We start from the raw sequence: 23,845 nt of genomic DNA on the forward strand, positions 1-23,845 counted from the left end.
TTAGAATTTTTTTCCTGGAAATTCTGCCCAAATTTTCATCTTTTTATTTCATCCCATTACTTGTAAAGTTTCTGTAGTAGTAAATTTAAAATTGTTTCAATTTCCAAATGTTTTGGTTTGTCTAATAATTGAACCACCAATTCTGAGTAGAAATCAAGACTCCACACTTTTTCATTAAGAAGCAATGGATATATGAAGTGTTAATTTTATAACCTTTGCTGATTTTTAAACTCCATTCCATTGTCTGCTTTTTGTTGAGAGATTTGTTTGTTGAGAGATATTGTGATAACATTAACCCACAAGCTGTCATTCCTGTGGTCATGTTCCTGCCTACTGCAAATATATGACAGACCTTTCCAAATCTGCTTAGGCAGGAATGGCTTTGATAAACAGCATTGAGACATGTTGTCCTGGTTTAACCCTTGTCTTAGAATTTGAAATATTGAAATGAATATGAAATAACTTTTTAAGCGTAGTTTACTATTCCTTCTATCTGATTGAAATATATTAAACAAATTGAAATATATTGTTCAATACAAAGTAGGTATTAACAGAAATAAAGCATTCTGATTGCTCAAAGATGATTTTGTGATTAGCTATTTTCTCATGTGAAGTAGTCTACCGAACCTTGCAACTAGGATTAGTTTTTTTTGTTTCAAATCAAGTAGTGGCAAGTTGTAATTTAGGATTTCTTTGTTATTATTGCTCAAGGGAACTTGCAGACAAATTGTCAGTTAAATATCTTCAGTTGCAACAGCAAAAGTTTGGAATTTCTGATACCTGACACCTCTGAGAACAATAAAAAGAACTGGTATTTTGCCTTGTCTTTTCAATTGCTAACTGCTTTTACCTAAGTGGATTATTTCTTCTCTGAAATGAGAACTCATTTGTCAAATTGCCAGAGTTGTTTTATAAGTGTGTTTTGGTTTAATTTAGTTTCTTTTGTAGAACAGGTACTTAATGTCTTATTTTTTAATACTTCACTTATCCAGAGTAAGCTGGTAGGAAATTTTATAAAGTCTTAAATTGCTGCTTTTGATCCTCCATAGGACTTACTAAAAGATTACTTTAAGTTTAGTCTAAAATTTAGTGATTAAGGTTTTTCTTTTATGTAATGAATTTTGTTTAAAGATAAAAAAATCTCTTATGGGTCATCATACTAATGATATGAAGTTGATATATTACATCTTTGCACTATTTGCTGATCACTTGATCACAAGAATATGAATGTTGTTGTAGTATATTACCATTATTTGGATACAAGGATTTAAAATATGTTTGCTCTTTCAGGGTGACAGTGGACTACCTGGTTTTCCTGGATTACATGGGATGCCAGCACCAAAGGTTGAAATTAAATATTTCTTGTTACAATATTCCTGTGTTTCAGCTTGCCCTGTACTTCAATATAAAGGGTAAACATGTCTATATACAATACTATTTCAGAGAATTTGATAAACTGCTCAAGATGAATAGATATGAATAGATATTTAGGGAAGATATATGCCATGGGACTTCATTACATAGATACCAAACAATAGAACCCTACTGTTATTAAATGTCTGTTTTGTTCTATGGGATTTTATATTCATTTGATTTTACTACTACTTAGAGGATTCTTCATCACAAATAATGTTTTGAAAAAAATAAAAACAATTGCATGATTTTCTCGTCATTCTACTTAAGTAACAGAATCTTGAATAAAAGTTCTGATCTATCATAGTGAGTTCATGTGTGTGCTCCACAAAAGAATTTTCCCATAGTTTTTCTCATCTATGTTAGAACTCAACAGAATTTACCTCTTAGCTTTTCCAAATTTATGTTTTTAACTCTTCAAATAACGTTTTCAGAAAAGTCCAGCCCTTTCCAAGGAGCTGAATTTTCACTTAGGTTCCTGCCTATATTGCAGCAATGAGAATCAGAAAGTGCCTTCTATAGAAAGTAGAAGCCTTAAGCCTGTGAGCTGTGGATTGTCTCACCATCAGTGTTGGGCATTCTGGCTTTCTCCTCTAGGAAAGCTGGGCAAATTCAGGATTTACATTTAATTCTTGGACTTACATGGAGCTCTTTGCCTTCTTTGTGTCTGCTGTACATGTATACTTTATATACATAAATATATCTTTATGTAACTACTTCTGTTTTAAAAATTAACTTGCTCACATTTTGTCTAGGGAGAAAGAGGTCCTAAAGGAGATCAAGGAGTGCCAGGAATATATGGAAAAAAGGCAAGTGACTTTATAAACATAAATTAAAGCTATTGGTATCTGTGGTGGGGTCACCTAGACTGGATGCCTGGTGTAAACACCCAGGCACCTCTCTCAATCTCCCTTCTCACCAGTACGAGGAAGTACATCAAGATGGAAAAGCTTGATGGTCCAGATAAGAGCGATCACCTGCCAGTTACTGTCACAAGCAAAACAGTGGCTACTTGGGGAAAATTAATTTAATTTATTAGCAACTAAAATAAGTCTGGATAGTGAGAAAAAAAACAAAGAAAAACAAACAACAAAACCCCCTTCTCCTCCACCCTGCCTTTTCCTAGGCTCAACTTCTTCATGGGATAGGAATGGGGAGCAAGGCAGGGTGGTGTTTAACAGCTTCTCCCTGCTCTTCCCTCACCCTCCTCCCCTGCTCCAGGGCAGGTCCTTCCCATGGGCCGTAGGCCTTCAGGGCAAACCTGGACTTGCACGGATTCTCCATGGGCTGCACCTTGGCTACCACAGCTCCACCATGGCCCCTCCAAAGGCTACCAGGGAATCTCTGCTCCAGAACTCTCTTCTTGCTGTCTGCAGAGCTGCTACTTTTCTCCTCTTTCCTTATTTTGCTGGTGTCATGTTTCTGTCCCTTGTTAAACTCATTCCCCACTCCCACCCCAGCCATGGCCCAGCCCTACCCTGCAGTGTCTGGCTGTGTCCGGCTGGGACTGGCTGTGTCCGGCTGGGACCAGCTGTGTCCGGCTGGGACCGGCTGTGTCTGGCTGTGTCTGGCTGTGTTCGGCTGGGACCGGCTGTGTCCGGCTGGGGCAGCCCCATCTCTCCTCATGGAGCCCGCCCATTCCCACTGAGAGCCTGGGCATGGGAACCTGAGGCAACATAATTAATATTTTTATAACACACATATTCACAGAAAATGTCATTCTTTATGTACAGCTCAGAAGAATGTTTCATGCTTTTACTGGATGTATTTGCTGGATGTTTAGTAATGCTAAACTCATGCTCTACTTATTTGGATATTTTGAGAACCTTTCCATTCTGCTAATGGATTGGTATATTTCATTTTCACATAGCACAAAATGCATGTATTTTTTGTAAATATGTCTATGGAGTAACACACCATATACAGGACATATGTAGTAATTGTATTGCAAAGAAGTCTATGTTTTTTAATACAGTTGTACATATAAACAAACAAGAGAGAGGGAGAGGAGTTAGGGGAGGGAGGAGGGGAGCACATGAAAGGAGTGAGGCTGATAGTGGATGGGAAGAGAGATGTCTTCATCTGTAATTTCTATAAAGCAGAGAGTATAGTTTGGCCATCCACTGTTAACAGCTGTATTTTCACCTGGTCTTATATTTTCTTCATGTGTTCAGTATAGTGTTTTAAGCAATTTGATAGAGGGCCTGTGTTAGCATTTCTGTAGTTTGAAGCATATTTTTGTTTCTGTGATGGGGTCGTAGGTATTAAATGACAACTGAGTTAAGAAAGGTATAGATCTTATGTAGTTTTTCAAAATAAGAAATAGCATACATAAATGATTGGTTAAATATATTGAATTTACAGCACAAAGCAGCACAAACATGGAGCACTACTTACTTTCTGCTTGCTGTTCTTCTCAGGGTTCAAAAGGAGAGAAGGGTGATACAGGGTTTCCAGGACTGCCAGGGCGATCTGTAAGTTTTCTGAAGACAATTTGTCATTAGCTTTTGCTTGTTAATTCACCTGCTGATTGCTGTTAAATGTTGCCACAGGGAGACCCTGGCACAAATGGGAAAGATGGATTACCAGGCAGTCCTGGCTTCAAGGTATGTCCAAATGGATATTAATATCTTGATAAAAGTCTTCAATAGCATTGCTTGTGGTGCAAACATACCAAATTTATTCTGTGCAGTATTACTGGAAATCTAGAAAATGTTGTTACTGGAAGATGTGGAAGTTTACTGCAGCAATGAGCAGACTTTGTTGTTTTCAACTGTTCTGTGAGCAAAGGAAAAGCTTTTATTAAGAGTGTATTAGTGATCACTAGAGATTGTTTATACTTTATCTCTGATATCCTTTTGTGTTTCTCTAACCCTATTATTCTGTTAAAGAGATTTATATACAAGCATACACTGGAGAAGATAATTGCTTTTGAAGGGAGCTGCAGGAAAATTAGGGGAAAGTACCTTCAGTATTGAGTTAATATTTTTGTATGTATTTTTATTCTCTTCACTATGCAGTGCTGTTCATATTTAATGCAGAACAGTTTTTCAAGTCAACTGTGTCAACTATGTGTCTACTGTAAAAAAGGCAACAGGATTTGGTATTTCTATAATGTATTGCAGTTTGTGAGCTTACTGGATGTCTTGCTTGACAAGCTGTTGCTTGCACTGTTCTAATTTGTGAAAACATAGACTTCAGTAGTATCAGTTAAAAGACAACAGGGAAAAGATTTGAATAATATGTGATGTAAATGCTCAATTGAATTGATGTAAAGAAGTTTTTCAACAGCAGCTTTGTTCCTATAAGGTTTTTTTTAGTAATAATGAAATTATCTAGGGCTGTTCAAGATTAATGTTACTTCAAGGTCCAAAAATGCAAAAATCTGAGTGCACTTTGGATTTTAAATTCATATTGCTGTACTTGGAGATCTGGATCTTCTGTTTTGTGACCATGCTTGTCTAGTGGAGTTGGGGATGCAGCTGGCATATCTGTCACATCTTCTGCACCAGGGCTATATGACACAAGACCTGTGAGAAACCTAAAAGCTTCCAGGCAGCTGTCAGTGAGGTGGATCCAGGGTAATGCCAGTGGAGTCTGGAGAGTAGTTCAGCTCAGAGAAAGCAGACTCGTAGGTATCAATTTAGTTGTGCACATAAAAAGCCCCCGGTGCATTTGAAATGCATTAGTGTCCAAAACATCCTCAGGGAGCTAAAAAATCTAAGTCCTATAGAAAGCCAGTGCCTTTCAGGAGTAGGAGTAGACAAGATACCATGGGGTATCTCAAATATGACCAAATGTCTGTGTGTGGGCAGTGGAATTCAACTCCTGGTGTCTCATCAGCTGAATCAATCCTCCATCACTTGTCCAGACTAGATTTCTGTTGTCTTTGATATGAGCTTGGTTACCTCCAGGAATTTATTTCAAATGAATCCTCTCTTATTTTTATATATATATATATGTGTGTGTGTCTATGTGTGTATATGTATATATATGCACATACATACACAGATATCATTGCTAAGTTGGAGGAGAAATTTCTTCTCTGGTACTTCAGAACATTGGAAAAAAATTAGATATTAGATTTTTTTCTTCTCTGGTATTTGATAACATGGACAGATAATAGTCACAGTTAATATTAATATAAAATTTTAACTGTCACTGGTGGCAATTTAGAGTGAAGCATTGTGTTGCTAAAACATGAATTTGGAGAGTACTTTCATATGTTTTATGCTTGTAAGCAACATACAGAGAATTCAGTATATTGTGTGAATGTGTGTACATTTAAACTGAAAGACATATTTCTGGACTATTTTCCTTATTGTAGTACCAAAAATATGATGTGCTCATTAGATTGTATTAATTTTATAATACAATAGTTAATAGAATCCATATTTTTCATTCAAACATTTTGCTAGCCTGACTTCAACATCTGCTTGCTATAAAACATTGCTTCATTCTGGGTCTGTAATCAAATTCAGAACAGTAAAAAACAGGCTGTCTTTGAAGGAAATTTCTGTTGGAGCTTTCCTGGTTTTTTACAATATTCATTTTGGGAAAGAATGTGGAAAAAGCATGGCTGGAAATCCAGATGCTACCCATAGTTGCTTGAAGTTCAGCTCTTACAATTTTAAGTTAATTAGTGCCAGATTATTTTATACATGTGTGTGTGTATCTATCTATCTACATCTATACCAATATCTTTGTCTTGTTTATGTGCTTTTATTTCTGGAATTATTCAGATTTTAAGAATACTTGAGTATCATACATACTTTGATAAATATTTGATCATTTTTTTGTATTGCTGTATTCTGAAGTACTTTGAAATATTTTTTCATACTATTATTTATACTAACAATTAGACAGTAACAGTCTGTTATTGTTTTATGCATTTTTTTCTACCAGAAATTGCTGTTCTGAGTGAACAGAAAATTTTCTCTCATCCCTTTTTGCAAGCTGTTTGACAGCTGTCAGACACACCACGAGGGAATATTGGACTGATGACACTTCTTGATGTGTATTAAACTGTTAAGAGATGTTTGTTTGGTGACGTCTCAATGTGTATTGCTTTGAAATTTTACTTAGATTAAAAATATAGTTTACTATTTTTAAAAAAAAATTATTATGCAAGTAAGGGTGTTTTCTTAAGACTTTTTTTATTTGAAAGGGAGAAGTTGGGCAGCCTGGATCTCCAGGCCTAGAAGGACATCGAGGAGAGCCTGTAAGTGATTAAATTGCTGACATATCCTTGTGTACTGATTTGTTGGTTTTGTTATGTTTTGTCTTATTTTATTTTTTTTAGTTTTTAGTTAATATCTATTACACTTCACGTTTAATTTATGTTGATTTGAATTGGTTGATATGTCCATTTAAAAAAAAAAAAAAAAAAAAAAGCTTGTTTATTTTCTGCTGTTCATCTTTAAATTTGTTTTAATTAAAAGAAATAAAAAGCCCTTAAAGTCAGAGATGCCTTAAAAGAAGAGATTCTTCACCATATCACTGTAGTATATACTGATATATATATACATATACATACATACATATATATATATATATATGGTATGAAATTGTCTCATGACTTCTGTCCTGTTGATGTTGTGGTATATTAATAATTACTTACTTGAGGAAAGATTCTGTATGGATTTGACTCTCATTTCTACTACATGGCCTATCTTCTTTCAAATACTTGTTAATCACACTTCTAAAGTCTCTTTTTTCACTATGTACTACTGCCTTTTTGTTTGCCCAGTTTTACTGGCCTTTTACTTCCTTGCATCTTCTTACACCATATTATCTGCATCTCTGTGCTTCTTGCTTCGCTGGGGACTGTGCTGCTTCATTTTTGCTTTGCTTCTTTCCAAAGACATTGTTCCTCTACCGGTATTTGGGCGGCTCATTTTACTTCCCCTTAATATCTGATAGCCGGGCTTTGTCCTTCCTTGTTTCCTCCTTGTCCTCCTTTGTTCCTCCTTGTTTCCTTCCAGGCCGGCAGGCTGCTTGAAGCAGATGAGCCAAGATAGGAGCTTTGAGTGCTGAGAGACAGCCAGCTGTCATCAGACCGTCAGCAATGCTTCTGCCGGCCAAGAGCAGTAAACACAGCTCAGTTGGTGGAGCACTGCCTTACAGATGAATTGCCTTCTGAATTACATTTAGAGTTGTAAAATAAAGAGATACAGCTTTATACACTCAGAAATTCTGTGGTACTGAATGTAATGGGAGGCAGTCAGAGTTACAGGATCTGAAATGTGATAGAAAGTTTTGATAATGAGGAATTGGAAATAACACTTCTGGCAGAAAAATTTTTTTCATTTACATTTTTATATATTCACCAAAACCTTCTCAGACATTTTGAGTAGACTGCAAAACATTGAGAAATCATGCCCAAGAGACTTTCTTCCCACTTGTCTGGCTTAAGTGAAAAACGCACATAATTCCTCCCTTGGCTTTATTTTTTCCTCTTTTTTTGCCCCAAATAACTGTGAGGTGTTTTAACCTTTTACCGTCTGTGGTGTCTCCATATGTAAGAATGACTGAATGTTAATTAAATATCATAAAATACAGCTGAAGGGATTTTGGTTTATTGTAAGTTGGTTCACTTTAAATGTGTTGAGATAAAAGTGAGTTCTATTATTGTCCCTTGCCTTGGTTTGTCTCTTTTCATTTTTACAAAAGAATTGTCAGTTGGTCACTGTGATTTTTAAAACAATTAATCTAAGAAATGGAAGCGAAGGGGCATTTCTGACCTAGAGAAAACAAAATATTTAATAGTTTAACAGCTTTCTAGTGTGATGGCATTTGTTAAGCATGAACTGTATCTACTACTGAAATGTATTTTGCTTTAAAGTAAATATAAATTACATCTATAATATAACATTTACAATATAACATTTTAAACAGTAATGTAAACCCATCACTAAAGTCCCATAATTTTGCTTTAAAGGGAAATGAAGTGGTAGATTTAAGACATTAAAAGTACTAAGAAGTCTTTTTAAATTACCGCAAAATACTACAGAGGGAGAATATATAATATATATATAATATATATATTCCAAATATATAATATATATATATATATTCCAAAATATAAACAGCTACAAAAAAATTTAAACAATCCTAATAGGGCAAGCTAAATTCTATTTTATCCTTCATTTATAATCAGTGGAGGTTCTGAAGAGTAGAAAGGCTACATGCTGACCACAAGATTGCCTTAAGGTCACCATTAGGGAACGTAAGACACTGAGTCACCCCTGCCCATCTGCCTCTGTTGCTCATGTAGCACCATCCTGCATGACCAACACAGTGCTCCCATCTATTTAGAGCCTGGAGGAGGACCAAAAAGCAGCATTTCTGCAGCTCAGTGAAGAAATGTTGAGGTGAAAATGTGTGTTTGGGTTGTGGAAAATAAAAGCTAAATGAGATATACAGGCTCCTAGGATAATTGGCTTTCACCTGTTGGAAAGTGAGCTGGATTTTAGGTGCTGTGAGTGATGTCTTGTGCAACCTATTGCTTGTGTTGTTTCTGTTGTTCCCCCATTGTGTATTTACAGTACAATGTGTAAGTGCCTCCTCTCAGCTCCCCTTCTGTGGAATTCAGTGTAAACATCTCAGGTGGGACACCCTTATAGTTAGGGCACCGGTGTGGAAGAGAGGGATTTATCTGTGCTGGGACAGCCAAATAGGCTGCCTAAGCACAAGACAAGCCTGGGATGATACAGTTGAAGCTGGATGTCTTTATGTCATTAACCAGCCACATGCAGCTGTGGCCCTGGGACAGCTCAGCAGATTGTGTGGATACCCCACCCACACAAACAGACATGCAGACAGTCTTTATTTCTTTCATTCAGCCACATTAGTGTTAGACATGGCTTAATGTGTTAAGTTGATGATTTAAAAAATAGTCATCTTATGATCACTCTTGCTTTAGCAAATAAAAATAACATGGTTGTGAAATGGATGCATGTTGAGACATCTAAGGAGCAACTGTCTAGAATGGAGGGCACAGGTGAACTGAACTCCCCTTGCCTCCAGCCATTGATATGTGTGGTTATTTTTTGGACAGAATACATTCTGGTATATTATTACTCTTATTAATCCTCCAAGTTACAAACAGAAAAAGTAGGTTGTAAAGATAAATAAATAATTTCAAGAGATGTGCTTGATTTCTCTCAATAACTATTTGGAACTTCAATTAACCAGACTATCCCAGTTCTGCCCACTCTGTAGAATATCATGTGACAGTATGGACAGAATAATTTAGGATTTGGTAAAGGTAGTAATCAAGCTTATTTTCCTGTTGACAAAACCAGGCCATGCTGTCACTTAAGTAGTTCAGTAGCTAGTCATCTGTCTTACTGGTGACAGGCTGTTTGATAAATACATTGTTTTTAGGGACCAAATGTCTATAGAATAAATAAAGATTTATTTGAGCTTAATTTCAGCCTGACTGCCATTTTTAACATAGGTAAGGTTTTTCAGAATTGGGTTTCAGTGGAAACTCCTTGTGTTTGCAATTATGCAGATGGGAACCCTGAAGTGAGTGCTTGTGGGTAAAGCTGGCAGGACATTTATAGCACTCTTCTAGGCCTAGCATATGCTCTCCTGCCACAAGTAATATGTCTGAGCATTTGCAACTGCTCATGTTTACTCTCCAGAACTCATATTTTTCAGAAATACATCTGCAAACACTTAAAATGGTAGAGTTTTGTCTCAATATTTAGGTCACATCAAAAGACCTCAGATGTGGCCTCATTTGTGCCAGCAATAGCAGCACAACATCAACATGACTTTCAGCTTCTGACCTGACTCCCACTGTTATACCTGTACCCCTGGTTTGTCTGTTGATCTTTCATAACTGCATCAAGAATGGCAGATATAGATCAATGCATTCTCTGAAAAAAAATTGTATGTTTTATGCTAGGCAATGGTAGCAGAATTCTTTTTGAAACATGTTCAAGATACGCTACAAGATACAACAGAAGTTGTATTGTCTTCATAATGCAGAAATCCTGAAAACAAACTGGTATAGCCAGATATCCTGTATGTTTGGAATGCAAATATAAAGTTAATGCAATTCTATGGCATCTAATAGCTATGCTGAGATTGATAGAAACAGGAAAAAAGGAAAGAACAATCCTGACTTAGTAATATAGTAGTATGCAGACAAAGTTTGGGGCTTTTTTGTTACTATTATTTTCCTCTCTGTGTCATGTAATATTTTTCTTGATGCTCCTGTTGTTGATGTTATGTTGATTTGTACCAGTTTTAGGTACTAAGATGCCATTTACTCAACATTTGTATCTTGTATTTGCATTTACATACTGGGTTATGAAGTACTTAGGATAAAAGCAAACCTAAAACCTCTATTGTATATCTGCACAGTAGGCCTTGTGAAAAAATTCCTTTCTGAAAGTGTTACTTTTTTTTTTTATCCACCTAGTCTACTTTTAATCTCTTCATAGGTTAATGCATAAAGATCCTGTTGTATTTACAGTGCTCAAAAGATCATGTGTTGTGAATTTATTACTTGTGGAAATATTCCATAGAGCACTAAATAATCCTTCAGATTTTGTATCATCTTAAATTAGGCCCTGCTATAAAATAGCACTCTCTGTGTAAATAGTCGATGAAGAAGAAATTATTTCCTGTTAGTTTTTAAGAGAAAAGTGATCAGGTTACTCAGCAAAGTGGTTGGTGTGAGTCTATCAAAATTTTAAATTTCTGATCTGATATTCTTGCTTTTCTACTAATCTGAGATGCCTTGATAGTAGGACCTGAGCTTTGGTGGCCTGCTTTTCAAAGGTGTCAACATTACAGTCATGAGGGATGTAAAGACTAGCATTTTCTCTGCAAATTTTATGGATCTCGAACACCTATTTATTTTTGAAATTTCTGACTTTTACCTGTAAATTAAGAAAAATAAGTTATTATTTGGATGGGATGATTTTTTTAATTCATAAACAGCTGAAGGTGATGATTTTTGTAGGCATGTGCCATGCATCATTATTTCTTTACAAGTAGATTTGATTAGTTGAATGCACTTTTTGGTATTGTTTCTTTATTCCTTCTAATATCTAAATTGTTGAGGTAGACAGGGCAGAGTCTTGCTCATGACTTTCTGAGTGCTTGAGCTACGTTACAGATGTTGTTAGTTTTGTTCTCACTTGAGAAAAGGAGAGATGACAGCTTTGACTGTACAACACTCCCAGCAATCATTTGTTAATTACATAACAAATTGGCTGTAAGCCCAAACATGTTTTTTAGACTGAATGCAGGTTTTTCTGACAAATATAACTTTTATGTAGTTGTATGTATTTTGAGCAAACTTTATTTCCAACCTAGATTATCTTCATTCTGACTGACAAGTTATTTTCACTAAATTCATTCTATACGATAGTTACAAGAGAGTTAATTGCTGTTAAGAAGATAAATATGAGAATAGTTCTGTAATGAAACAGGTAACTAAAAGACTTTTAGAACTTCAGGCAGGCTAATCTGAGTTACTTTATTATTCCCAGTTGACAAAGGTGATACAAGACATGACAGCATAGCTGCTGATCCAAAGTGTATTAAATCAGTGGAAAGATTCCCATTGAGTTCAGCGTGGACTGGAGCCACAATAAATGCTGTAATAAACTTGGACCCACTAACCTATTGCAGCTTGGAGAATAAAGCCTGCTCTCTCAGTTGTAGAGCTAACAGTTCTCTCCCAACTAATTCACACTTTCTGCCTGTTCATCATGATTTCTAATTTTTAAATTTATTTCCTCACACAGTGCAATTATATTAATATATTAATTTGCTATAATTATAATATCTTTTTTCTCCTTTTTTTGTCGGCAGAGAGTTGGGAAAGTATTTTTTTTTATATTTTGTTCAGCTAATGCCATTTTAAATTTGATAATTTGGGAAAATGATGTAGAGAAGAGGTGGCATCCCTACTAACATTTAAATCTGTTTTAAAAATGCAGTGTTAACAAAGGGAAATTCTTTAAAGTTGTAAGGAAATATGAAAGGAGCTCTAGTTGTAAAGCCATTGTGGACATGAATGGAATATGCTATAAGTAGTTGGAAATAGTACTCAGAGTACTCTGTTTTCTGCTTGTATGCTATAGTGACCTTTTTATGGCTACCCTGGCACTTTTTTTCCTAATTCATATGCTGATAGAGGTTAGCCACCAGCATTCCTCCCCTACTGCTGATGTTTTATGAACATAAAAAGAGAAATACCTCTAGCAAATGTGTTATAACAATTTAAAATCTTTCCACTGACTTGATGAGCTGTGTTCTAATAAACAGGTGCTTACCATTTTGTTAAAATCTCTTAATAATTTGTTAATATTTTATAAACTGAAAAAGTGTTAAAACAGTGTGATTCTGAAAGAATTGTCCTGCAGTGAGCACTTGAAGGTTCAGCTTTGTTAAAGAGTGCAGTAACTGACTTCTAAAAAAAAATTAGTGATAGTGATGATTTATTTGTATTCCATGAATGATTCCAATGAGCTAGACCTATTTATACACAAACCCACAGGCTCTTTTGAAGAGTCCAATTTCTTCTATGCATTGAAATAATTTGGGGTATGTTTGGAAATTTTCACATAGAGACTTTAAGCTCGATATTATTCACCTTGGTTATCTGTACTAGAAAGTGAGCTTTAATTGCCAGATGAAGTGCTTTGGCATGAGCATATTCTGTCTAGAGTAAGACACATGTTGTTCCACCTGTGTTTTTCCCCCTGAGGGAATGATGATATGTAACGAGCCTTTAGCTGTTTTCAGCTTGGCTTTGAGGGAGTCTAGGGATCTGGTTTGAAACTAAGAGTGAATCATTTTGGTGGTATGGATGTATTCATTACACATCCAATATACTCTTTCATGGTAATATTCCCAAAAAATATGAATAAATGTTTCCTTTTTAAATGCTTGTGCATTTAGGAAGTTGCAGAGACTGTGATATGCATGTGCTATAACATCACTCCCTTTTTTCTCAGTACCAGAAACTATATTTTCTTGATATTAATATTGCAGTGGGTTTTTCTATGGAAATTGTTTTTTTGGCATTTTAACATTATAGATATGGAATATGACAATGTGCTTTAAGTGGGAAAACGTCAGTTTACTACAACTGATTATCATTCAAAAACATTTCTGAGGAATTGTTTTTGTTGCTTTGAGCAAATGATGTACTGATACATTTCAAGTATATTAGTTAATGTACTATTTCTTGGACTGAGAAAAAGACATTCTAAAGAGTCACTGGACTTGATCAAATGTAGATTTTGAAAAGTTGAATGGACAAATCCACACAACTGTAAATTGATCCTGTGTTCTTTATCAGAAATTTCTTTATTCTCAAGTATCAGTTAAAAGTGGAGCTATTGATGTGGCTTAAATTAAATAATTAAAGCAATATAACATGTATGTGTGTGTGTGTGCACGCCTGTAACTGGTTATTTCAAGCTGCTAAAAATAACTAGTAAAGATCTTGGAAGTTAAATGGTACAATGTAATCAAATACATATACCTGAAGTGCTCAACATTCACTTCCTTTGATGTGATATTTAAAGAAGGACTCATTTGCATTCTTTTGGTTCCACCTGATGTCAGTAATATTTAGAGCATTCCTGAACGTGTGTGCTAATTTCATTCAGCTGAGAGAGGCTTTTCTGAAGTAGGAAATGCTTGAAGAAGATGTTTGGACTGGTATATGTTGTGTAGTGGGCTGGCATCTGACCTCTTTGTGCCCAGAAAGTTGATGTTTATACTTCCAGTAATCATTGTTTCACATGTGCTGATTAATCTTTAAAAATAACAACATGTCCTTTTATTCTTGCCATGAAATTTTCTTGTTGACATTTTATGACTTAGGTAAATATCTGCTAGAATTTCCAGTGACTGAAGACCAAGCAGAAACTTTCCCCAGCTAATGCTATACCTAGAAACCAAACATGGAAAGTAGAATATGAATGAGGAAGACACGGGGTTAGAATGTAGCAGACATAAACATTTATTATTTCAGTTGATTTCATTTGCACATTCCTGTTCTTTTCTATGCTTTGCAACATGTTTATGGTAAGTTACTTAACCACAAATAGAAAGAGGTTTACCAAAAGGATGATTGACTTTACTTCCTCTGATCCAGCTTCAACAGAGTAGTGACAGTATAGCCAGTTTTCCAGCTAGTCATCCTTCTTCTTCAACATGGGAGAAGCCAGAAAAAAAAAATTGTTCTACCTGAGTCCTCAGACAGTCTGAGTTACAGCCTCCTTGAGAGCTGTGGTCAGGGTGGTGATTCAAAGCACTCTAGCTGTATCTAGCTCTAAGTGCTGTATCTGGCATCAAATCTACAGCCTGCATTCTGAGAATTACCCAGAATGGTTTTCATTTCACCTCATATAGTCAAGTATGAGTCTATACTTAGTCTATTTCTTTGATATGATTTTTTTTCTGGAGTGAAACTGATATCTGCATTCAACTCATCATTAAATATATGTTTCAAATAGAAGGGGTCATTTTTGTTTTGTCTTAGAGAGTTTAGATATTTGGATTAATTAAAGTTATTTTAATTGAATCCCTGCAGAAAATACACAAGAGAAAAACAACTCATAGCACGGCTGCTTTGTTAGTTTTATGTTCAAGTAGTACTTGGGCTTTCAAAGTAAGTAGTTGCTTGTGTTTCTTCTGTGTGACCTCCTTGATCATTAGCACTGCATAATTCCTGTCCACAAACAGCTTTAAACATGAAATTGAGAAGCTGATACTCAAGTCTCAAACACTCAAGTAAATAGAGTGCTAGAAAATTTGGGGAAATGTGGCACAGTAAGTGTTTCATTTTTTTTAATCCTTCCATACTAAAATTATTCTAAATTGAAGCTATGGAAAGTCTTCTCAGAATACAGTCTGGCTTCTCATCCATAATGAAACAAAACAAAGCAAATCAAAACACCATGATCCACAAGAGTGAATTTAAATCCATTTGCAAGATTTAACTAATATTTCTGCTAATATTGTTAAACCATTTTACGAAGCAACCTTTGCCTCTTATTGTGCAAATTAATTTTTGATATAGTAGTTAGTTTTAATAATTAAATTAAGCCTTTATGATTGCTGAGTGAGTCAAGGTGTGATTTTTTTTCTTTGTGCTCTGGAAGGGTTTTGTACTAGCCTTTGTTCCAATTTTTCTTAGCTATTTCTTAAACAGGTAACAGCTGCCAAGCAGACTTGGACTAAAGAAATTATCACAGAACTTTTTCTCTGGGAATGGATAGGAACATATAGAAAATGTTTTTTTTTTTTCACCTGTTATTTACTGCCAGATTCTCTCTGTCAGAGCTTTGGGACTTTCTTAGCCAAAAACGTAGGCTGGCCTATCCTGCTTAATAGCCAACAATGGACCAATTCTGTAGGAATTTTACAATCCCTTTTGGAACCCAATTTTACTGTTTTCTTCTGCTCAGTTCTGTGACCAATTTTGCAGAATCTGCCATATTTTTTAAAAAAAGAAAAAAAAAAGCATGATTTATTGTTAAACTTACTCACTGCTAATTTAACTGAGTGGTTCCTTACTATGGGAAAGAGATGTGGCTGAAAACTCAGTCCATCTGCACCATTCTGACCTGTGAGGACAGAACTCTTTGGTTACCTGGTGGGTGTAAGGAGCACAGCAGCAGTCAGTACCCTTTAGGGGAGGCTTTGCTGGCCTCAGCCTCCCTGTCTTATGTAAGGTGCTCAAGTGCTGTGACCCTCATACATTTTTTCCCCATAATTTAAGTGGTGGAGAAATTTTAAAGCCTTTTGAAGGCTTGTAACTGCTTGAGTATCAGTGTTTAAGTGTCAAACGTGGGTCAGTTTGTCAGTGTTTAGAAGTTTGTAGGATTTCTGATAAATGGGATGTTGGTTATCACAATCTCTAAGGCTGGTGCTAGCATGATAGGCAGAGGGAGGGCATCATGGTGTCACCTGCAGGGCTGGGAGTTCAGTTTTGTCTGCCCACCTTTGGATCCATGAGATTTGGCAAGTCTGATGCTCATACTCTTTTGAGGGTTCTTTACAAAAAACAAGAGTAACACCAGTTTCAGCCTGTGACAAGATATACATAGTTTTCATTTTCTATTAGTATTTCCAGCTTTCAGATTACAGTTTTCCAAGGTCCGTGGTGTTGGCAATGCAATAGGGGTCACTCTGTTCCACATTTAACATGTGTGTTTTATTGCTAATAGCCGATTTGCCAAAAAAAAGTGTTTGAAAACTGTGGTCTTATAACTGCAAAGATCTTGGTAATGCTTTTTCCTTTCCTGAACTTAATTTAAAGCTGCTGTGCTGGTCTGGTGGATAATCATTATATCTATGGGAATGCTTCTTTGTATGTAGCCCTTTTTTTTTTCCTTTCATCAATTGCAACTACTCAGTAGTAGCAGATTCTGCTTCATTGAATTTCTTTTCCAGTTTTATACATTATCCAAATTTGGTTTGTCTCTTTCATTCTATTAGGATTATCAAGGATTTGCTATAATCCTTTAAAAAGTGTTTTGATTGTTGTACTTTCATCCAAATTATAGGCTGACTTGTACTTTTTTGCATGTCTCCAGCAAATCTCCAATGTATCATCATGTAGGCTTTTTTAAATAAAGACCAGTAATACATAAAGACTTGAGTTGCCCAGGTGTTTAGAGGGATCATGGGAACATTTGGATAGATAGCTATCTTGTTCTATTGCTGTAATTTATGTAAGACCCTTTAGTGTCATCTCAGAATTGCAGATTTTTCAGAGGGGAAGGAACCATTTGATTGAAACATAAATCAGAGAACTCATATATGTTAGAAAAAACGTCTTTTTATCAGAAGAAAATAAGATAATAAAGACAATTATACTAAAGTTCTCTACATCTGCCTGGGGAATTGACTGCAAAGCAGCTTGCTTATAACAAAATAGCTTTTGGAAATACTCTATGATTTCACATCTTCCAGAGAGGAGATAAAGTTTTATGATTATGGATATATTACTTATAGCCTACAAGTTCCTACTTTCAATAACAAGGTATCCTCTCCTACCAGGCACTGAAGAAATGGGGAATATTAAAGACAGCAGCAGAAAATAAGGAATAAAAATGAGTTAATATATACTCATTTTAAGACTAAAATAGGTTTTGTTTTGTTCTTAGAAAAGGTCTTCTGCATGGTTTCTTCTGCTGTTTGCAAGCATAAAATTAACTGTGAGGGGGATGCAAATAATCCTGGTAACTACCTCCAAAAAGCAGGAAATACTTTGAGAAATGTAGCTTGTGTCTTAAGTAAAAATGCTTACATTTAGTTAAACTGTATATGAGGCCCCAGGCAATTTCCTTAAAGGATTTTTTTTGTGGGGCTGCATGTAAGAAAGTCCATCTGTTTAATATAATCCCAAACAAAAATAGACACCTCATGATTAATGAAAACTACAGGAAAATTTTTCCAGGGATTGTGAAAACATTTTCCTCTTACAGTTCAGTTCTTAGAGTTCCATTCTATTACAGTTAAATCCATTCTATCTGCCAAATATTATCAAAGAATGGAAGATTTATTTCAATTGTTGAAACCAGAATAAAATATAATATTTGCACAGAATTTTATAACTGTCATAATTGAGGTTCATCATCACAACAGAAACAAATTAATGCTTTTGGGTGTTGTGAAGTCCCAGCTGTGCAGGCTGCAGCTGAGGAAGACTGCATCCAGGGATTTGGTTGCATACTGAGCTGAGCTTCATTTGGCAGTGTGATACTGAGACAGAAGTAGATATGGAGGTGTGTGGGATTTGGCTGCCTGGCCATGGCCACCAAGAGCCATTGGAGTTGTACGAGGACAGCTGCAGTATCTGGCAGGCACAACACAGTTGTTAGAGCAGGGTGACATCTTTTTCAAAGGGTAGATCTGCTATCCCACAGCACCATCAGTGACACTAGAGATTATTTCAATTATCTACATGGCATTCAAGTGTCAGTGTAGGTCCTGGGGTTACACTGCAAAGCCTCCCCAGGCCTAACCAGGCCTTAGGAAGCTGACAGGCTTCTAGGTACACATAGGTGAGACAGGGTAGAAGACAAATGATTAAACAAGCAACAGAGGCTGAATAAAGAATAAGGACAGCAGTCCTTACCCAGTCTCCCAAAATCTCAGTTAGCTGCCAGACAGGTGCACAATGACATTAGTTTTTAGGCACAAACTCAGCTGTGTGTGATAAAACTGCAGTTGAGAATTTTTAGAATAAACACGACTTTAAACCAAAGAATTAGATTTGCTAGACTATCTTGCTGGCTTTACATTTCATGTGATTACAGCACTTGCTGATAAAGGCTAAAATAATGATTAATACTACAGGCCTTTATGGAGTAAGGGAAGACTTCCCATTTAAGGGAAAATTTCAAATAAAGGAGGAAGGCATTGGAATGAAGTGAAGGTAATTGAGGTCAGATTGATGATGCTGAAAGAACTGAGGCAGTACTTGCGATTAACTTAATTTTTAAATACGAAGAAATACTGAATAAACCTTTCATGAAGTTTGATGTAAAAGAAAAAGGGGAAAAAATTAACTGATTCAAAGTATAGAAATTCCCCAACTCACACAAAGACAGAAATAAGTAAAGCACAGTTTGATGGTTTGATTTTTAGATATTCTGGCTAGAAATGCAATGCTACTTTCTATTGATATTATAACTGCATATATATTGATATTATATTGATATTGATATATATTGATATATATTGATATTATAACTGTGATATATACAAACCATTTAACAAGCATTTTCTGGAACGGCAAGGAAAAAGAAACTTTGGAATTACAACTCCTTTTCATATTTTATATGAACAAAATGTGCTCGATAGCTTTGCAAAGGACATTCCCAAAGGCAGGGATTTTTTCTATAGGCCAGTGAATCATGAACTATTCCACAGCATTGATTCTATTACTCCCAGTGGGTGGCAGTTTTCCCATTTGTAGCAGTTCCAGACATTGTTTTTCCCTTAGTGGCGGAAAAATTGCATGATGAATGTGTTTCATATTAAGTTTTGATTAAACACAGGCATTTGTGATAATTTTAGTTGCTATATAGTCTTCAAAAAAGAAAATTTTACAATCTTACAAATGGAGTAAAACTATTGTTTTTCCCCGTATTTTAAACTTAGAATGTATTTTTAATAATTAAAGTAAGGTTTCTTTGACAGCTTAGTTAGTGTTATGTCATCTTATTAAATATAACTTCCTATTCAAAATGTCTATGGAACAAAAAAAAAAAAAAAAAAAAAAAAAAAAAAAAAAAAGGTCAGATTCTAAGGATTTGTATTGTGAATAAAATCTCTGTTTGGGAACAAGACACATTTCCAAAGCTTTTGACTTAGAAATTAGGTAAGAAACTCTTGCTATCTAAACTACCTTTTAACCTTGTCTTCTGAGAAAGTGCAAATAATTCTAATTGGCATAATCAGAGATTATCCATGTACATGGAAGTTATAGATTGGGAGAGATAATCACAATACAACCAGTTCTAATTTTTTAGGTATTTTGGACCTGATCCTACAGAAATTAGTCTTGTAATTACTTAACCATAGAAGCTATACAGAAAAATATCTTGTGGGAAATACTCATTCTTTATGACCAAATTAGCCACTTCATTGTCCTTTTATGCCAGTCTACATGTGGAGAGTAGCTGAAAATCTCCACACCATGTAGTCTGGAAATCACATCAGCATAAGTGATATATTCATTCTTAGCTGCGTGAATGTTAATGAACCATAAGAGAATTTTAAGGGTTTAGACCAACTCTCACTGATTTAAGGCTCTAATTTCCACATAGCTCAGTAGTTCAGAATCAGTCAGAAAGGGGGAAAAAAAGGGGGGGAAAGAAAGGAAATGAAATATGACTTAATTTTACAATTGTTGTTCTTGGAGTTTCATCTTTCTTTGTCATTGATATAAAATTAAATGTTGCGTACCAGCAATTTATTTTAACCAAGAAGGATCAACACAGCTCAGCAGGACATTGTGTTTCTTCTGGGCATGCTCATGTCATGGTAAATTGTTTGTTGTGTTGGATGTGTTGGATGAAGTGTTGAGTGTGTGGAACTGTCTTCTCTGAGCCCTGCAAACTGCATAGAAATGTAACTGGAAGTCTCTGGTACCTTCAGGACAAGAAGGTTGCTACCTAGTAGGATGTTTTTCAGCATATATTAAATCCTGGTTTATATTACAGGTACAGACATTCATATTTTGGATTAATATTTTACAGCTACAGAAAAACCCCCCCTACATTATTAAATATTATATTAAATAATTCAGAACTCACAGAACTCACTCAGAAATTGGTCTGGAAATTCCTAAACATGGTGACAAACATGCCCGATTTTCCCTCTCTTTATTTGTGCAAAAGATCTAATAAAGTTTTGCACAAAAGTTAAGAAGAGTTATGTAACATAATGTGTTATGTGAGTGGAAGTCTCAGTATGAGGCATTATTTTCAAGTTATTTTTATTGCATTATTTAATTTCTTCCTTTAATGATAGGTACATCACATTTTTGATGGTCTGTAAAATGCTGAGGATGTAATTGTTAACTCATATGCCATTGACCAATGAACTGTTTCTACTTCACGGGCTCATTATTTACTAAAAGTGGGTGTAAACTGCAAAACAGTGGGACTGTCTTTTGCACAGATGTAATTCATATGGAAACTATTAGGTTATGGCTGTTACATTCATGTTGTGTTTTCCCATAGAATGCGGTTGTTTCACTGGTGTCTAGAACAGTCATCTTGTCTTCACTGCAACGTGTTATTTTCAATATTAGATTAAAATATAAAATCTGTAAGCCAAATTCTTGCTGCAGATTAGTTATGGTACAAGTATGAACATTGTCTGTCCAAAAAATTTGAATAGCTTTTACCTGAGTCAAAAAATCAGACTAACTGAATGTAGACTTCTGCGTTAAACATATACAGAGGTCTGTTTTAACCTGAATCATGTTCAATTAAATGATCACTGTTAGAAGAAGGTGAGATATACTGTAGAGCTGAATGAGCAATGATGCTGAGGAATTGGCAGAGATCTTCAGGTATTTATGAAGGTGGAAGCCAGTAGGCATCAAGTAAAAGTGTATCTGTCTCTTTATAGTCACTGTATTTTAGATAATATCATCTGTTATGCTGATGGTCCTGTTGACCAGGGCTTTTGCTTTAACTTATGTGGGAAATCTTATGGATAATGTAAAGTGGTTCCTTTCCATGTGCCAGTCAGGGTTTTGGGGCAAGCAAGAGCAGGCTTGAGCCTGCTGAGCAGTAGACATGGACTACTGCAACAAAAGCAGTGGGGAACAGTTCAACAGTGTTAGTGTTTCACTGTATCTCTAGAGTAGTCTGCATGTTTCCAGCTGAAGCTCTTTCTCCTATGTGCTTTTGATGCTTTTGATGCTTTGAGGGATTTTGTTGTTATTGAGTTTTTTTTTTTGTTTTGTTTTGTTTTTGTATTTTTGTGGTTGTTTGTTTCATTTTGTTTTGTTATGTTCTGTTTTTTATTTGTCCCTGCCCATCTTTTGAACCCAAGTCATTCAGGCAAATGCTAATCAATTTCTGGTGAAATTATTCCCTATATTGAAAAGGTTTTCTTTTTCCTTCTCAGGGAATTCCTGGAATTCCTGGAAATCAAGGAGCAAAAGGACAAAAGGTACTATTAGCTGTTCAAAGCACAGTTAAAACCTATACTATATATACCCATTCCAAACTAAGGGTTCAGGCTTAGAGCAGAGTTTTCATAGTGGGGATTTATAACATCAAATCATGCTGCAAAAGAATGGAGACATGTTTAAAAATGCTGTGACATGTTTAAAAATCTCTTACTTGGTTTTACTTCAACTACTCCAGAAGGAATTAATAGTTTAAAAGGAACCATGCTAATTTCCTAATACATTGAGAAGCAATCTAAACTAGTTAAATCTGCATAGTTAAAGAATATATTAAAAATATTAAGTATACATACATTATTTTTCTCTTTATGTGAAAAATACAGGGTGAAATTGGACCGCCAGGTCAACCAGGAGCAAAAGGGTCACCAGGAGATACTGTAAGTCTCAAAATTATGAGTGTTATTATGAACAAGTAACTGTGGTGTTGCCATTCTATGTTTGTCATAAACAAACATGCAATGGCAAATACAGGAGCAAACTAGCATTTTCAGGTTGGAAAGACAAGGCTGTGGTAAATGTAAGTTTTTAGCTCAATGATGTATTTGCAGCTTGGAAATGCTAGCTGAAAGCTGTGAACTGACTTTCTCTTTGTTACCCTTGCCATTACTTTAAGTTTCTGAATATTTTGACAAGAGGTGAGTTTATATTTTTTATAGGGTCTTGGATTCTGATAGCTGTTAAGAGATTGTATTTTTCAGTTTAATAACTTGTCGTCTCACAATTTATCTCTCCCATCGTTTTTCCTATGAAAATCTTCATCAGTGAACTTCTCCTTGACATACAGTTGTCAGGCTGGATTTCATCCATTTTGGTAGACAAAGGGGGTTCTGATGTCCCTTTGTAGTGTTAAAAGTAGAAGTAGTAAATATTGTCTTCAAGGACAAATACAGAATACTCAGTGGTTCTCTAAAAGGGCCTTGATATTCATTTCTCAATCATAAGTACTGTCATACTGTTGAAACCATCTTAGTACCTACCTTTCCTTTCATGACAGGAATAATCTTTTCAGGGACCATTCTTTCCCACTTTCAGTGACTGCAGGGGTGTTGTGGTGGCTTGTGCCTCACTTGGTTAGATTACAGGAATCTTGAAGGACGAGGATGCCAAGGATGTCAGTGTGGACCTTTTAATCCTCTGTCTTTCTTAATGAATCTCTTTAACATCCTAGCTGAGATTACCATCTTCTAGAGTGTGTAAGGTCAGACCTGAAACCAAAATTACTTGGGCTTACATCCCACTGCAGTGTTCCCTGTTCTGAAGAGAATCCTTGTTTCGATGGATGTCACTAACATGTATGTTTGACCACCTTGGTATGTGCAGTCCTGTGTAATTCCATGTCACAGCACACCAAATCAGCCATCTGGGTATGAAAGTAACTACTGACCTAAGCATCATTTATATACTGGTGTGCCGGAGTGTTCCTCATGGTATGTCTTCTCTTCTCTTCTCTTCTCTTCTCTTCTCTTCTCTTCTCTTCTCTTCTCTTCCTCTTCTCTCAATTAAAACTGATATAGTTTTTGTTGGAGACAGAAACTGAAATTAGTTTGAAATTTTAAAAATTCTGGGCTACTCTGTCATCCAATACATTTTGAATTTCCTACACAGTATACACTTACCCCCAAACAGCATCTCTTCCTATCCTGACTACAACAGGCACAATCACTACATTACAGCTGTCAGAAAGCATTTTTAAATAGAGTACACTGGTTAATTTTCTTTTCATGA

At 35.6% G+C, this 23,845-nt stretch overlaps 1 protein-coding gene across 2 annotated transcripts in view; it reads left to right on the top strand.

Annotated features, from left to right (window-relative positions):
• Positions 1-23,845, top strand: part of COL21A1 (collagen type XXI alpha 1 chain) — a 66,015-nt gene that overhangs the window by 24,524 nt on the left and 17,646 nt on the right. For both annotated transcript variants that reach the window (XM_041410631.1, XM_041410632.1), the window contains 7 exons: positions 1,291-1,344; positions 2,169-2,222; positions 3,834-3,887; positions 3,966-4,019; positions 6,581-6,634; positions 22,057-22,101; positions 22,444-22,497. In XM_041410631.1, the coding sequence (XP_041266565.1) occupies positions 1,291-1,344; positions 2,169-2,222; positions 3,834-3,887; positions 3,966-4,019; positions 6,581-6,634; positions 22,057-22,101; positions 22,444-22,497 (369 nt within the window). The remainder of the gene's footprint in view (positions 1-1,290; positions 1,345-2,168; positions 2,223-3,833; positions 3,888-3,965; positions 4,020-6,580; positions 6,635-22,056; positions 22,102-22,443; positions 22,498-23,845) is intronic.

Source organism: Onychostruthus taczanowskii, unplaced genomic scaffold (assembly GCF_017590055.1).
Source record: "Onychostruthus taczanowskii isolate IOZ18803 unplaced genomic scaffold, ASM1759005v1 scaffold33, whole genome shotgun sequence".
NCBI classification, from domain to species: domain Eukaryota; kingdom Metazoa; phylum Chordata; class Aves; order Passeriformes; family Passeridae; genus Onychostruthus; species Onychostruthus taczanowskii.